Source organism: Cornus florida, unplaced genomic scaffold (assembly GCF_030987335.1).
Source record: "Cornus florida cultivar Cherokee Brave unplaced genomic scaffold, ASM3098733v1 CherokeeBrave_3.0.0_Hap2_Chr06, whole genome shotgun sequence".
In the NCBI taxonomy this organism is placed as follows: Eukaryota; Viridiplantae; Streptophyta; class Magnoliopsida; order Cornales; family Cornaceae; genus Cornus; species Cornus florida.
Genome location: NW_026775576.1, coordinates 9259103 through 9277277, shown reverse-complemented (window position 1 = coordinate 9277277; position 18175 = coordinate 9259103). Strand labels below are relative to the sequence as shown.

Genomic DNA, 18175 nt, shown 5'->3' with positions numbered 1-18175 from the left:
TGTCGGCAATTCCTTGTTCACCGTAGTCGGATCTGCATCCTCGTTCGTTGTCATCAGATCTGAAGCTTGTTCGTCATCGTCTTTGCTTTCTTCGTTGTTGCCGGCAGCTCCTCTTTGGTTGTTAGCGAGCTCGCCGACATCTGCCGTCTCGATTTGCAGAGGTGAGGTTGGTTTTTTGGGCGGAAGTTGCAGCTGCTGCTTGTGATTGGGTTGCCATCGCCTCCGCCGCGTTGTACACCGGTGTTTGTGAAGGTGTGAAGAAGAAGACCCGTGTTTGGCTACACGGTTATGCTATTCCAACCCTGGTTTACTAAACCTAGGATAGCTATTCCAATTCCGGTTTACTAAACCAGGGATAGCCCAGACCCGGCCTGTTGCCCAGGATCCGGCCCGTTTGTTCAAGATCCGAACCGTTTGGTCAGATCCGGCCAGTTTGTTCATATCCGGCCCGTTTACCTGGATCCGGCTCGTTCCTAGGTTCGGCCAGAATACAAATTTTGCATTTTTTTTTCCCTCTTCTTCTCTGTTTTCCTGGATTCAATATGGCGTCCAGTTCAGATTTGCTTTCTCCCACATTAAGTCTTCATTCTCCCATGACTTCAGTTAAACTCAATGGGAATAACTACATACTGTGGGCTAAATCTGTTGCAATTTTTCTCAAAAGCAGAGGTCTTGGCAATCATCTGACTAAAGATAAACCCAAGGAAATTGATACTTCTTTTGATGCATGGGAAAAGGAAGATGCTCAGATCATCTCTCTGCTGTTAAACAGTATTGAACCCCAAGTCAGTTCAACTTTACTTTACTTGGATACTGCCAAGGAGATATGGAACAGATTGTAGCAATTGTATTTTGGGACAGGTAATATCACTCGTGTTTATGAGCTCTGTAAGCAGTACTTCCATTTTGAACAAGGTAATCATAGTATAGAGGCGTATTATTCCACAGTTATGGGAGTCTGTGAGGAGCTGAATATGTATCAGCCCATTACTGTTGATGTTCGAAGTATGCAACAACAGCGTGAGGAATTTAATGTTGTCCGTTTTCTCACCGGTCTGTCATCAACATATGAGGCTTTTCGTGCACAAATTATGGGTAGTCCCACCCTTCCCTCTCTTGCTGAGGTGTTCTCTCGACTTCAACGCGCTACACTTGCCAGTGACACCTCAAATTTGAATTCTGGGTAAAGTGGTGAGAGTTCAGCTTTGGTAGTTTCAAAGGGTGAACATAATGCTTACCGTGGAGGTCGTGGGGGACGCTCCACACGTGGTGGTCGTGATTCACGGGGAGGACGTGGCCGTGGCAGGGAATCACGAAAATGTACTCATTGTGGCCTTTCTAATCATACTGTGAACTTTTGTTGGGACCTTCATGGCAAACCATTTGGTTATGCCAATCAAGTTTCCTCCTCTCCGAATGATGTTGCTTCTCGATCTCACAACGTATCTGAATCAGAAACAGTCCCTGTTCCACGGGATGAGTATAATCAGTTTTTGTCTTATAAGCAAGCATCTAATTCATCTTCCACGGCTACCTTTGCCCAGGTAATGCGCACACGTGTCTATTGTCTTCCACTCGCAGTCCTTGGATCATAGACACTGGAGCATCCGATCATATGACTGGATGTTCTTCTCGTCTATCTGATTTTAATTCTGTACCTTTTTCTCAAAGTGTTACTCTTGCTAATGGTTCATCCACTTAGGTTTCAGGTTTGGGGACAACTCAACTTAGTGATTCTTTGTCTCTCTCATCTGTTTTATATGTTTCGCAGTTTCCCTTTAATTTAATGTCTATCAGTAAGCTTACTAAATCTCTCCAGTGCTCTGTTACATTTGATCCTACTTCTTGTGTGTTTCAGGATCTCAAGACGAAGAAGAAGATTGGTACGGGGCATGAAGCTGGTGGCTTATATTGTTTTGATTTGGAACCTTATCCTATGGCTCTTCAGTCTTCTCTGTCTCCATTCCAGTGGCATTGTCGTCTTGGTCACCCGTCACTTCAACAAGTTCCTAGTCTTAGTCATTTGAAATTCTTGTCATGTGAAGTTTGTCAACTTAGTAAGCATCATCACGTGTCTTTCAAGTCTAGGGTTAATAATCGTGTCTCTAGTCCTTTTCATTTGGTTAATAAAGCATTCTTCAATCAATAAATTTCATTATTTTGTGACATTTGTGGATGAGTATTCTCGCCTGACTTGGTTGTTTCTATTGAAAGATCGTTCTGAGTTATTTTTAATTTTTCAAAAATTTCGAAAAGAAGTAAAAACTCAGTTTGGATGCCCAATTCGTATTCTATGTTCTGATAATGCTAAGGAATATTTCTCAAACCCCTTTGATACATATCTTAGTGATAAAGGAATTATTCATCAAAATTCATGTGTTTATACTCCTCAACAAAATGGAGTTGGAGAACGTAAGAATCGACACCTCTTAGAAGTAACCCGTGCTCTTTTGTTTCATATGCGTATGCCTAAACGGTTTTGGGGTGATGCTGTTCTTACTGCCTGTCATCTTATTAACCGTATGTCGTCATCTGTATTAGATGGTAAATCTCCATATTCCATCTTATTTCCTGATTCTCCCTTGTTTTCTCTTTCTCTTAGAGTTTTTGACTGTGTATGTTATGTCCACAATCTTGATCCTGGTTTTGATAAACTAGACCCATGTGCCACAAAATGTGTCTTTCTTGGCTACTCTCGATCTCATAAAGGTTATCGCTGCTATAGTCCTGTTTCTCAACGGTACTTTATTAGCGCGGATGTAACCTTTTGTGAGTCCATCCCATATTTTTCAGATAATGATTCACTTCTTGATATCACTCCTGAGTCGCCTCTTCCTGCGGTTCCTCTTCCCTCACTTTCTCTTCAACCCAGCTCTCCTTCACCTGCCCCGTTACAGGTGTACAAAAGAAGACCAAAGCCATTTGTTGTCGTGCCTCCTCCATCATCTTCAGAGTCTTTGAATCCCACAAATTCCACTGTGTCTGATTCCTTGCCAATTGCACTTCATAAAGCTCCTCGCTCGTGTGTTACTAAACATCCCATTGCTCATTATGTCTCTTATAATTCCTTGTCGCCATCATTCTCATGTTTTTCCTCTAAGTTGTCTACTACATTTGTTCCTAAGACTGTGCAGGATGCTTTGTCCGATTCGGGCTGGAGGAAAGCCATGCAAGATGAAATGGATGCTTTGCATAAGAATGGCACATGGACTCTTGTTCCATTACCTCCAGGTGCCAAACCTGTTGGTTGTCGCTGGGTATATACTGTGAAGTATCTTCCAGATGGGTCTGTTGAGCGTTTAAAAGCACGTCTTGTTGCCAAAGGTTATACCCAGACTTATGGTATTGACTATGATGATACGTTTGCCCCTGTTGCTAAGATTTCTTCTATTCGTGTTTTGATTTCTCTTGCTGCTAATAGACATTGGCCTCTGTTTCAGTTAGACGTTAAAAATGCCTTTTTGCATGGTGACTTAGCAGAAGAGGTTTATATGGAGCAACCACTTGGGTTTGTTGCTCAGGGGGAGTATCTTCACACTGTTTATTGCCTTAAAAAGACCCTGTATGGATTAAAACAATTTTCACTGGCTTGGTTTGGAAAATTCTCTGAGGCAGCATTAAAGTTTGGTCCTCACAGGTGTCAGACTGACCATTCGGTATTTCACCAGTGCACTAAAGCTGACTTCATAATTCTTGTGGTGTATGTAGATGATATTGTGATCACAGTTGATGATTCTGAAGGCATTGCTAAGTTGAAGTTGTTTCTGTAATATCGATTCCACACTAAAGACTTGGTAAACTTAGGTATTTTTTGGGTATTGAAGTTGCTAGATCCAAGACGGGTATAAGTTTATCCCAATGAAAGTATGTGTTGGACTTATTAGAAGAAACGGGTATGGTAGGTGGTCTTCCGGTTGATACTCTTATGGATTCAAATACAAAACTTGTAGCTGATGCGGGTGATCTATTTAATGACCCGGGCAGATTTCGTCGCCTTGTTGGGAAATTAATTTATCTCACTATTCCTCGACCTGATATTTCATATGTTATTAGTGTTGTAAGTCAGTTCATGGGAGCTCCTAGAATGCCACAATAGATTGTTGTTCTTCGGATTCTCCGATATCTCAAGCAAGCTCCAGGTTTTGGGTTACTATATAAACCAAATGGTCATCTCAGGGTGGAAGGTTTTACAGATGCTGACTGGCTGATTCTCCTTTAGATAGGAGATCTATTACAGGCTACTGCACATTTGTAGGAGGAAATCTAGTTACATGGCGAAGTTAAAAGCAAACTGTGGTAGCTTGATCTAGTGTTGAAGCTGAGTATAGGGCAATGGCCCATACCACTAGTGAGTTGACATGGATACAACATTTTCTAAAAGAACTTGGATTGACAGTTGAAGCTCCTACTCCATTGTTCTGTGATAATCAAGCAGCAGTTCACATTGCATCAAATCCTGTGTTTCATGAGAGGACCAAACATATTGAAGTTGATTGTCACTTCATTCGAGAAAAAATATTACGTGGGAGCATCTCTACTCCATTTGTGAAGTCTGAAGATCAATTAGCTGATATGTTTACCAAAGCATTGGGTCATAATCGGTTAAGAACTATCTGTTTCAAGCTGGGATTATTTGATATATATTCTCCAGCTTGAGGGGGAGTGTTAGAAGTTATATATATATATGTTGGGTCATTATGTAATTACATTTAGTTGATAGGACCCTTGTGTTATTATGCAAGACTTGTACCCTTTATATATAAGCCTACACATGCTTATTAGGTTAAAAGTGTTGAATATACAGTATACATGTTTTGCTCTCTCTCTCTCTCTCGATTTTGATCAAATACTACGTGAAAAAACATTTTGCTGGAATTTAATAGCACCAAGATGCCGCATTGGTGCCAAGAACCAATTGTCAAGCACCGATATAATCTATATCTCTGAGGTACAAAATGCAGCTATGTTTCTTACTAGATTTTCTTTTCTGGGTATAGATTGTTGGCCATGTGGGAAGCAGGACACAGCCAATCAGATATGCTGGTCAGTATCATCCTCTTCAAGCTGGGCCTGCCTATGTTCATCCAAATTCTCTAAATGTAAGTATTCGGAGGATTCTATGTGCCTCTTTGCGGTAGTTTTCTCGCAGTAGTCAAGGTTTTGCAACAACAAACAGAGATGTTTGGACAATTAATTTACTTCTTTTATTGATATTATCAGGTTATGGTTGGACGACTGGGTGGGCAGCTCGTATACGTTCATCCAGTTTCTCATGTAAGTTACAATCCCTGCAACTTGATTAGATTACATGATAGATTATTATACCAGTTTGATATTCAAAACACTATTTAATTGCTTATAAAAAAAATAAAATAAAAACTTTATTTAATTGGACTAGTCCAAAATATAAGCTAGCAGATTATTTCATTAAATTTTATTCAGCTGCTTTTCTAGGCTCTAGTTGACTTCAAATATTTTTCCAACAAGCCAAATGTGGTCTCCCTTTTAATGTTCATTGCATGAACACTGCAATTGATGATATGAGCAACCATTTATCCTATATGTATGAGGGAGAGTAAAAGCGAGATATTGATGGTTTTAGTTATGATTAAATTTGGGGATCAGGTTTTAATTTTAACAGACAATCTTACTATTACCGTTAATCTGTTTTCTTTTCCAAAGAAGATGGTTTAAGTTGTTTTTAGCTTAATAGTTTCATTCGTATTTTTGACTGGAAAACTCCACTTAGCTTAATGGTTGTTAGTTGTAACTTCCGTTGCGCTGTGCTGCTACTTTTTACAGTGCGCTCCATGATGATCTGATTGCCAGTTAGAAAGCTATGAACATGGCAGGCCCAATAAAAAATAGGCTGAATGAAGAACTACTGTCCTGCCTCAGTTGAACTGAATTTAATGTTGAAGTTTGAGTTCTTTTTTCTTTCTGCAAAAAAACGCTGAGGAATGCTGTTATATAAAGCAGTCTATTAGGGGATGAAATGCACTTTCAAATGATAGCCTATGTGTAAACAGTGGCTTCTTATAACTACTCGCAGCTAGTAGAAGAAATTCTTGAGGCCATATGCATTAGGTCGGTCTCACTCCTCATGCCTTGATATTTAGAAGGAAAAATCTGCCTGTTAAAGCTTATCAAAATTTTTATTTGCTCGAATATATATATTTTTTTATAAATAAATTTGCTTGAGCCTGTTTCTGTAATTCATACTTTTGTGCAGTCCTCTCTTCTTTATGTTTTTATTTTCACTTCCAATTTTCTTTTCTTTTTCTTTCTTTCTTTCTTTCTTTCTTGCCTGTTTAGTGTTTATATATATATATATGTTACATCCCCAATTAGTTGGTAGAAGGTTCTTATATAATCTATATGTATGTTACATGAAATTTTTGATTGCTTAGTTGTCTTCTTTTACCTCTTCTATTTTGAAGGATGTGACTCAGGGTGCGGCAGCTCTCTCTCAAGTGTCTACTCGTCCTCTGCTGACTCCACATCAGGTCCATCTTCCTAAGCACCAAGGCTTAAACACAATAAATCATGGTGAGTAGTTAAAGTGTGAAAAAGTTGCAGAATGTTTTTATTATTGCTAATGTGATCAGGAATCTGGTCATGGTTTGTTATTGATAGCCTAACAAGAACTTCCATTTTAGCAAGTAACCACAATCTATGTGATAATGGAGCAATGCAATCATAGAAGAGCGCTCCGTTACTGTGAGGTTCTTCATCTAATGGCTGAAAGATGGAGCTCAAGTCAGCAGGGGCGTAGCCAGGTTTTCATTTCCGCACGTGGGGCTGGGGCTGGGGCTGAGGGTGAGGGTGAGGGTGAGGGTGAGGGTGAGGGGACACTTGATAACTAAAAAAAAAAAGCCAACTAACATGACAAATATAGATTGTTCAAATCAAAAGGCAAACAAGAAAAAAAAAATCAGTGCAAAATAATATGCTAATCAAGGAGTAGTATAAGAAAGAAAAATACTTCACAAATATAAGAACCAAAATATTGGTAATATTTCCATTGAATATAATTACAATTTTTCTCGAAGAAGAGAAAAAAAAGGTTGTAGTACATACTACATAAATCATACATAAGTGCAAAAAGAAAATAAGTGGAGGGAAAAAAAAAAAAAAAACAGAAGAAGTAAAGGAAAGAAAAATGAGAGTAGTGGGTGGGGGCCGTGCCAGGGGGGACATAGCCTACTTTGGCTACGCCCTTGCAAGTGAGATTGCTCTCATGATATATTTTATCCTAATGCTAATATTGAACAGTCTTTAAAAAAAATTAAAAAGAAAAAAATAAAAATAAAAAAATAAAACGAGGAAGAGGAAGAAGAAAGAAATACAATAGGTTAACGTGAACTGCACCTTGTTTAATATACTTATCATGCATCTTCTGGCATGATGAAGGGAAAAAGAACATGATAAACTAAATCAAATGGTTTCATGTGAAATGTAAAAGCAAATAAACAAAGTATCCACTATTTAGCTTGGTCACCAGGCTACTAAGACTCGACTATGGTTACATCCCTTGGGAAGTTAATGAAACAATTATTTTTTTTATTGAATGCAAATAAGGATTTCCATGGAGGCAACCACATTGAGGGTGGCCCCTGATGCAACGGTAAGGTTGCCCTATTGCAACTTGGCGGTCGCGGCTTCAAAATGGAAAATATCCTCTCCGCATGTGGAGGGTAAGGCTGCGGACATCTTACCATGCCCAGACCCCACTGTGGCTGGAGCCTCGTGTACATTGTGTTTTTAATTTTGACGGTTATGTCTATATCTAGTCCAAGTGTCCAGCCCTCCCAATACCTCTAATTAACGAGGACCAATTCTAGGTTTTTTTTTTGGATGGATTCATTGATATCGATGGTTAATAATTTCAATGTAGATGTTTCATTAGGTCACACATTCTTTCTTAGATTAGTGTAGACATTTACCTACGGAACACTTGTAATGAAGTTCATGGTTAAATTTTTGCATTTTAATTTTTTGCAGTTTCAGTTTAGCATGAAGTTCTGAATTATGGACAATGAAAGAAATTTGCAGTCTCAAATAAACATTTTTGGACAAAAGGACTTTATGAATCATATGTAAATCTGTAGTTACTTGGAACAAACATTTTATAACCAAACACAATAAGTCAAGTCATTTTATTTTTGAAGGAACTTGTTTCAAATTTAGTTGCTGGAATGTGTTACGGAAGCAATTCAACTTTTGTGCAGGAAGTGCTGCAGCTCAAGCATTGCAGGTGTGTGTGACTCCCACTTTTATAGCGAGTGGACAGCAGCCGCTTGCGGTGCCAAGCCATATACCTCTTACGCAACCTCCCTACCCCATTATTCGTCCAATTTCAGTTCCAGGATCCAATGGGTTTTTCAGCACCAAGTTCTAGTGAATATCCTCTTCTATAATTTTTTTTACCCCACCAAAATTTTGGCATATCATTAATTTTTTAATCAAGTTTAGCTTTCTCCATTTTTATTTTTATCCTACACATGGGATTAATAATGTTTACGTGATGAGAGGAGGGGTTGAAACGTTGTAAAGCTGGTCTAAGAACAGAGTTGTGTTTATTTATTTTTTTCCTTTTTGGTTTTTGGGTAGAAACAGTGGACAATTTTTTCTGTAAGATTTCATTGTAGGTTCGATTTACAATTTATTGAATGGAAGTTGGATTTACGGAGAACATTAAAAAAAAATTGGGAGTTCAGATGTTTCTTCATATAATATTCAGATAGAGAACTAAATTTTTCTAGGAGATCATTGTCGTCTTCTTTTTATTGAGAAAATTAGAGTTAAAGCTGATATTGCATGTAAATGATTATGAGGTGGAGAACGATATTGTTACTATATGTTATGCATTTCTTTTCTGTTCTTTCTTCGTGTAATTTGTCAATATGATAATGACTGGAATTCAGATTCTGTACGTGGAAAGTGTAGGACGTCATTTGGGTGGTAACTTCTCAATGTATTGTGCTGCTTGTATTTCAAAATGAGATTGTGGAATTGTAAGCATTTTTTCAACCAGCAAGTTAAAATTATGTTACTAGTTAAGCAATTGAGACACTGCAAGTAGAACCATAAATTAAGATCATCAGGTCATTTCTCTACCCAGTTTTTGACAATGGATATCGGAGTTATGGTGGCTTAATTTATGAGATTTCTCTGATGATTCTTTGGTTCGGTACGTGTATAATCTTTGTCTTGATCATATCGTAGGACCAAATTATGATTTCTTTGGTTCGGTACGTGTATAATCTTTGTCTGGATCATATGGTAGGATCAGAATTCGGCTAGTGAATGGTGAGGAGTTCGGCCCTCGTCAAGTCAGTTCAGCCACCACCTCAGTTGGCTCTAAGGCGTCCAATATTTAATTGAATCAGATTCTTAGCCTATTTCATGGTTGAGGACCACTGAAACTAATTTGGGTAAATACCGACAATGTACCTCAAGCCAATGGTGAGTAGTAGCGAGCATTCTCCTTGCTTTCGAAATATTTTTCTCTTGGGAATATTATAATTTTCTTTGCTTATATCAAAATTGGATATCCACACTAGTAAGATTCCGGAGGAGGAGTCGGATAGCTGGTTGTTACTACATAGAAGGAGAATTGTGAGAATGACAGGAACACAACCACATTGCTCCCATGGGGACACTGTTTGGTGCTCAAATAAATATTTTTATTAACTTAGCATTTATTTAGTGCAACTGTGGTTTATTTATAGAGGAGTGGTACTCACACTGAACACTTGTAGTGAATTGCCTAACCGAATAATTTTTAATTGGCTGAGAGTTCTACTTCCTTATTTGTTGTATAATTGACCAATTAAAATAGTAAGTCTAGCAATTTAATGCTATTCGGTGCAAAAATCATTATCCTTATTTATATAGGCAACTTGGAGTCCCCAAGCCAACTCCACACTTCGACTACTTTTCTCAAAAAAAAAAATAGCACATAATTGCATAATTGTTAAGAGGACGAGGCATATTTAAATCACAGTGCCAAAATCAGTTTTCATCCACAAACTACCATAATTTCAATGGATAAAGTTTTTTTTTTTTTTTTGGGATTAACTTGGGGTATTCGAGGTAGGGCTGCAACTCGAACGAGTTTGAGGTATTACTTGAGCCCAACCCACCATATAAAAATGCTAAACCCAAACTCAACCCAACCCTATCTTCAACTCTAATTAATCAACCTGAGCTCAATCCATCTTTTTACTTTTAAATTCAGGCTTGCAATTCGGGCTTTGATTTCATGTTAAAAATTGGGATGAATTAGAGTTACTCATATAGTTAATTTTCACACAAAAAATTTGTTGAACGGGGGGGGGGGGGGGGGATGTTTAATTTTAATTTTAAATCCTTACATTAATGAAAACAAGTAACTAAGGATAAGTGCAAACAAGGTTTACAAGGAAACCCCTCTCAACTAGGGAAAACCTTGGTTCTTGGCCTCAGCGAATATACAATTCACTACTAGCTGTATGTATCTTGTTACACACTCAGCTGTCTCACACTTTGCACACACCCAAGTATAAGAATAGACACTAGTTTTTACAACCACTATACACATTAGTACACCACAGTGCTCACAGGCATTCCCCCTGTCCTAAGCAACCTTGCTTGGGCCCAAACAGCTCTCAAAGCTCACCACACACACCATTACAGATGTAAATAAGTATAAACAAGTCTTTCCAACAATTAGAATAAGCTGGACAACACAGAACTCCAAGTTATTGCCTCAAAACCACAATCTGCTGCAATTAGGGTTTAAGGGGTAAAATGCGAATTTCCTCTCGAGATTAATTCACCAGCACCTTCACAGTCTTCTTTCACTGTAGTACTCATGTTCATAGCTTAAAACAATCAAACATAGCATGAGTATATATCAAATTTCAGTCACAGTCTTTGTATTAGCATAATACAGCTTTAGGCTTAGGGTTTGAACACTCAAAATCAAAGCATACCATTTTTCTGTCACAAGACCAACTTCAACAATCTTGATTCATCAAAATATACTTGCTAGCAGTTTAATAACTCATGAAATAGCTAAGTATGATCAATCAGTACTTGAATCCAAGATTAAACCAGAAAATAAGCTTAACAAGTGATCTCACAGCTCAAATTCATTTTCAGCATGTTTTCAACATAAACGCAGTACTGAGCAAGTGTAATTAGTTGAATTATACCTGTGTCAACCCTCAGAATAGACCACAGCAGCTGGAAACACAAAATCACTACTCAGACTAGCCTTTGCACCAGTAAAACTAACAACAGCAACATCTCCTCAGCAAATACACTTACAAGGCTTGATCCAGTGAGTTTTTCTAGCATGAATCATCATCAATACACTCAGAAAAACTTGTTCATTCAAGGCTCTCGAGACAATACTAGCTGCAGCTCACTTTTCATATTTTTCATTAGGCTTGAAACCTTAAAAGCCACTATAACAGTATATTTATAGAGTCACTGAATACACAAGGCCTCACACACCAAGGATATACACCTGTCACCTTTAGTCAATGACTGATAGAGCATATTTCAGATATTTTCAGGAGAGAGAACCAATCACAGCAAGCCACCTCAGCTATTTTGTCACCTTGCACACCAGAATTCACACACATAATACAAGATTGTAAATTCCATTTTTCTCCAAACTTAGCCTCTAAGAAATGCAATATTCTTGCATATACTATCTCTCTAGGACCACTGAGACGTGTCACACGCTTGAATACAAATAGAAAGGACCAAAATACCCTTGTAACAAATTAAACCTTTCTCAGCTAACATATAGTCTTGAGACTTTATAATTGACAATGTAGGTACAATCAAGGCTATTCAATGCAATGCAGCTATCAAAGCAAATGTATATAACTGGAATACAATTGAGAAAAGACCATAGTACCCCTGTGAGTACCTATAGCTGAATTTAAAGTGCTGAACCTCCACTGTCACAGTGATTTCAATCAACACAGGCTAATACGTTGTAATGCACTATTACAGACCAGTGAATAAATTGTGTTACATAGTAGTAAATAACAATATTACCCCTGGACCTTATTTCTAAGCACAATGCAGATAGAGTTCATACTTGAAGCCACTGAAACTACACTTTTTGACATTAAGTAGGCAAACATTCCTTAAGGTAACTTAGGACCAACAATCTCCCCCTTTTGCCTTGAATGAAAAAACCAGTTTAACTTGAAATAAGGTCTTGAGAATGAGAACTACAAAGATTCAGTAAATAAAACAACCCAAAAGCAAAAGGAATAGTTAGCAACTATCTTTATTTTAGTCCATTTCTCCCCCTTTTTGACATTGAAGGTCAAAAGGTGAGTAGGACCAACAATATAAGTTCAGGAGGGAGGAGGAACAACCCTGAAAAAATCTCTAAGGGTTGAAAATCTCTGAGGAAGAAGAGGTTTGGTCATGATATCTGTAAGTTGATCCTCAGTGGGCAAGTAAGTAATATCAATAAGGCCTTTTTGAACTTTATCTCTAAGAAAGTGATACCTGATGTTAATGTGTTTGCTTTTCCAATGCAGTGTGGGATTTTTACTAATAGCAATAACACTTTGGTTGTCACAGAAAAGCTTGGGAGGTCCTGAAAACTAAATTCCAAGGTCTGAGAGTGTAGATTTCATCCAATGTAGTTGTGAACCTGTGACGACCCTGGTTTTTCAAGCTAGTGCGTCCTGTGATGAACCGAAGGTTGATCCGATAACGGATCCAAATGCGGAAGCAAGAAACAAGACAATGGTCTCCCAAGGCACAACATACCTCTAAGACACTTTGATGACTTTCCATGAAGTCGTGGAACTCAATGAGGACTGACGCGAAAGCAAAAGATCAGAAAAATAACAATTAAGTCCCCAGGGGCAAAATAGTAATTTCTAAAAAATGGATTAGGGTGCCACCGAGCACACTGCTAGAAAGAAAATGAAAAACTAATCAAGATGGACTCAAGAATCGCATGATTCGGAGTCTGGACAAAAGAGAAATGGCAAGACGAAGGAGAATGAGCACTTAAGGCTAAAAGGGTAAACTGGTAATTATGCAGGAATATCTAGGTGCAACTAAGCACACCGTTAGATAAATGACGAAAAATTAGTCAAGTTCAAAAAAAAGTTCACTCAATTTGGAGTCCGAACGAGGGAGAAACGGGGCTTTGAAGTTGAGACGTCGCGGTGGCCCAATGAAGGCCATGGCAGCCTCATGGCGTCCCACCGGCGCCCCATAGGCGCCCAAGGGCATGCACATTCTAACAGCAAGGGTCCAAAGTAGATTTTCTAGAACTGAGGCTTAAAATGGAGGCCGAAACGATTTTTTTTGGAAAAACATGAAGAAGAAACCCCCCCTAAAATCGAGTTTTCTACCCGATAACGTAAAAGAAAACGAAAAAAATATAATGTAAAATGCCCAAAATGCCCCTAGATCAGAAGAGGGTCAAGAGGGTTAAAAAGCTGTTACAGGGGTATTTCTGAAATATGCCAGAACAGAGAGCAAAATCGGGGCCCTTAGCGACATTTTCTAAAAAAATACGAAAAAGAAACCCCTCCTGAAATCAAGTTTTTTACCCTACAGCGCAAAAGAAAATTTTAAAAAACAATGTGAAATGCCCAAAATGCGCCTAGATCAGTAAAGAGTCAAAAACTCAGAAAATGCAACTTTGCACCAAGTATGCATTTGGCCTTAAATGCATTTCTAGGTTGAAACGAATGTGCACGCAAGTTTAATTAGTGTTTTCAAGCACGCGGGAATGGTGCGCGGCTCCCGAGAAGACTCGATGCAAAATCCAACCCCCAGACGGCCAAAAAAGGCGAAAATGCACATGAAAAGGGAATTTTGAAACTTAAAATTATAAAATGGTTTCAAATTACCATTTGGCCCATGGCCAAACTTCATGCATGATTAATGAGACCCTATGGAAGAATGAGAATGGAATTCCCACGCCCGATGCAAACATGGTGAGGCAATGGCTTGTCATTTTTCTATTTTTTTCATAATAACCTTGAAAGTGAAAATGCATAGAATACAAATTAGATGTCACTGGCCTATGGCCTCATCTCATACATATTAAATAAAGTCCAAATAATGAATTTCATACCCAAAGTACATTTCGGTGCAAAAATGACATGCTAAGACAATGATTTTCATATTATTCACATTAAAGGCAAATTTCAACATTTATCAATAAACATGGATTCCAAATAAAGTTTGTCCCTTAGCCACATATCATATACATAAAATGAGTATCAAAAAGTGTGCTTAGGCACACATTACAAGTCTCAAGGTAAACATGACATTTTTAACCTAACCATACATTACAACTTGAAAGTAAAACTCAAACATGCTAACACTTGCATGTGAACAAGAATATATTTAAAAGAACTTCAATCCAACGAAACGACCTTGGGATATTGTGCATCCTGAATCAAGGTATCCGTACCTGAAAATAACCCGATAACTTTGGGGTGAGTAAACAAGTTATTCGTAGGAGATAAGCATGCATAGACTAAACATTTTACTGTTTATTAAATTAATATAAATCAATATATAAGGTTCATGCCACCTAGCGTCTATGTCCAAGGTGAGACTCAGGGAGCATCATAAGCTACCTTAAAACATTTCTAGCATAAACCACATCATTTATGCAATTTAGGCAACATAGAAGCATACGATACATGCAACAAGATATTCAATATACAAGTATGCGTACACAAGTATACAATCAATATTGAAATGCACTTAAGAAAAGTATACAAGAAACAAGTATACTAGGTTATTTAGAAAGTAAATCATCAATATACAAGTGTACATACCAAGTACGCTAAGTAATATTAAAATATAATACAACATATATATATTCAAGTATACATTTTTAAGTATACTAAGCAATGTTGACATACATGGCATACAAGTATACAAATCTAAGTATACAAAGTATTTTTGATATATAAGGCGTACAAATATACAAATACAAGTATACTAAGCAAGAAATGAAGTACCATGCGTCTAAGCACAAGTTAAAAGTAATCCACAATTACAACTAGAATACGAAATCAACCAATGGCGGAAAGACAAAAGACATATGATCTGAATGACCAAACAAGTGATCTCGGGTTACTAGCCCGCAAGGAACTATCTAGTGCGCACTATATGTTGTAGAGGGAACTCTCATCCCCCGTACTAGAGACATACTTAGCCTTAACACATTACAATGTCCATACCAGCTTTCCAAAAATTATCAAGTTGTGCAACAAGTATATCACATATACACAATGTACATTGTCAATTGCTGTGCACAATTAAGTCATGGAATTCACTTAAGATATGCTCTAGGTCTTCAAGCTACAATGGCATAATGAATGTCATATAGGTATAATGTGTATACAACAAGTTCAATCATAACTTCTACTCATGGAATACCATCTTGTAATCATACACCAAGTTACAAATTATAATTTAAGCAAGAATATAACATCAATACTTAATTATCTCAATGAAAGCATACAAATGGAATTTAATTAAATTAAATAATTAAATTCTCAAGATTTCAATGCAACTCCAAAAATTCTAAATATAATATATGTCAAAGGTCATAGCAAGGCCTAATTTAATTTCAAGTTACAAGCCAATTCTACCTTAGTTACAACAAGGTAAATTAAGATCAATGCCAAAAAAATAATTAAATAAATTTCTCAAAACTCATTCAAATATTTTCTATTTAATATATGTTAAAGAACATGTCAAGACATTATTTAAAATCAAGTTACAACTTAATTCTACACTAGGTACAACTAGGTGAATTAAATTTCATACAAGAAAATAATTAAATAAAGTTTTCTAAACTCATTCAAATATTCTCAATTTAATATATGTTAAAAAATATACCATACTCATTACATATATCAAGTCAAATGTCAATTTAAATGAATGTAACACTTGAATAGAAGTTAATTAAACTAATTAATTAATTTATCTAGAATTTAAATCAATTTAAAATGACTCTAAATAATTATATGCTAATGGTACTATCATGGTAATCACATATATCAATTCAAATACTTAATTAAGTAAGTGGAACAATTAAATAAAAATTAATTAATTTTAAATAATTAAATCTTTAGATTCCAAAACAACTCCAAATGAATTTATACTAATACAAGTTATAGATCAAGTCATGACCTTCAAGAATATCATGTCCTAGCTTAATTTCATGCAAGGTACTACAACCTATTAATTTAAAATTAAGTATAAGACATGTAAACAATTTATTGTAAACTATAAAAACAATTAAAACACTTAGATTAAAAACCTAAATCACCCCCTACCTCACAAGAGGATTGTTCCTCTTGAATCCAAAGTAAACAAAGGAATTTTTGAATTTCCTTTAAGTGTTATATAAAGGAAGGTGAGGCAAGTGTTTCGTGTTCCAAGCTTTTAGGTCTAAGGTGAGTGGAAGGAGATCAAAACCAAGGTTTTAAGCCTAAGTTAATGGTTTCCTTCAATGGTGGCTAAGGTTTTATGTGAGGAAGATGATGAAATAAAAATCATGTAAAATGAAATATTCATCCCCTTTGGTATAATCCTCCACTCACTTGGTCAAAGCAAGTCAATTACACATAATCTTGCACCATGCCTACACACACACAAAAGTTAGACTTTAATTTGGAACCTACACTTGTCATTAATCCAATGGTTCATTCTAGGCTTAATCTAAAGCCTACACTTGTCAACAATCCAAGCCAACAAGTGCACCAATGCTAGGCCAACAAGTGGGTGAATCTCCACCCTCTACATGTCATCATCCAAGGCTTCCAAGTGTGAACTAATGAGATGCTTACAAGTGGACCAATGAGAATGTGACCCTTGTCACACTTTTCAGTAATTGCAAAAAGGTCTTTTTTCGAAAATATCTTCCAAAATAAATTACAAAAAGGTCCCTAAAAAATAAATTAATTACAAAAAAACCCCAAAAATAAATAATGTTTCCGAAGAAACTACGCATCCATGCCCTTTTACGTAAAAGTAAGTAACTAGCATACTTTTCTAGAAAAGTAAAAATACACAAAGCATGTAATTTAAATATCATGGATGCATGCAAAATCAGAACCAAATTCGAGCACAAAAAGTGAGGTTACGCGAAGAAAATCATTCTCGGGAAAAAGACGAAAGTAAAGTGTCAAAAAAATGAAAATGTGGAAATGACTCGGTTCTTAAAGGAAGTTGTCAATCCAAAGGAAAGAGTCTCGTAAACCATTTCCGAGCACTCGAGACGACACTAAGTGATTAGTAACCGAACTTGGAAAAGAAAATTTAACGGAAAAAATTTATCCGTAAGATTTCATAAAAAGGAAAGAAAGGAAAGTGACCGGGTCATTATAACCTACCCTCTTTAAGGAAATTTTGTCCTTGAAATTAGGAACATCCCGAGGAAAACTGAACAAGGACCGAACATAAGGTCACACTGAGGAAAGGATCTTAAAGAACTAAAGAACAACTCCAGAAGCCTCAAGATCCAACTAAAGGAACGCGAAACCACGAACCGAAAACAACTCCTCAAATGAATCGGCATGTCAACTCAATGTCAACCACCGAGAGAATCCCAAGACAACGAAATGTTGAAACACGACAAAAGAAAAAAGTGACATGGCAGTACGAACGGCGACCAGAACCCGCCCACGACGTACTCAAATGTGTGGTAGTAATGACAGTGATAAGCGCCCACCCACATTTACTCGTCAGTAAGATAGCATCGACGGCAACTAACACAATACATAACTTTATACGCTAACATGACAGTATAAGGGACTAGTTCATAACCTGCCCTAACCAGGTCAACCCAAAAAAATTTATCGATACGAATGACATTAATGTTGGAAAAGATCATTACTAAAAGCGCCACAGGAACCAGGCATCTTGGGGTAGCTAATCCCAAAATTTTGACAACAATGTCATAGGCATCGTTACGCTTAAGGCCTTAAATCCTTAGTGCAAATAAAGTCAGCAACTCCTATATTGCAAAACACCCTTATCAACAACCTTCGGTTACGAATCAAAAGCCTGACAAGTCTATGCCCTTAAGCAAATGGATTGGACTCCATGAAACCGAAAGACACCGTCCCAATCAGACCTATCCTAAGGTCACAAACGGAAACAA

General features: G+C 37.1%; 1 protein-coding gene across 2 annotated transcripts in view; it reads left to right on the top strand.

Moving 5' to 3' along the window:
- The window catches only part of LOC132311091 (uncharacterized), a 29332-nt gene extending 20449 nt beyond the window's left edge, over positions 1–8883 (top strand). Inside the window, exons 10-13 of one of the 2 annotated variants that reach the window (XM_059808818.1) lie at positions 4998–5099; positions 5221–5274; positions 6441–6549; positions 8232–8883. In XM_059808818.1, coding sequence (XP_059664801.1) covers positions 4998–5099; positions 5221–5274; positions 6441–6549; positions 8232–8401 — 435 coding nt within the window. In that variant the 3' untranslated portion in view covers positions 8402–8883. Of the gene's footprint in view, positions 1–4997; positions 5100–5220; positions 5275–6440; positions 6550–6659; positions 6808–8231 lie in introns of those variants that run through there. The other variant, XM_059808819.1, reaches the window with a different exon arrangement.
- Positions 8884–18175: the final 9292 nt, after the last annotated feature.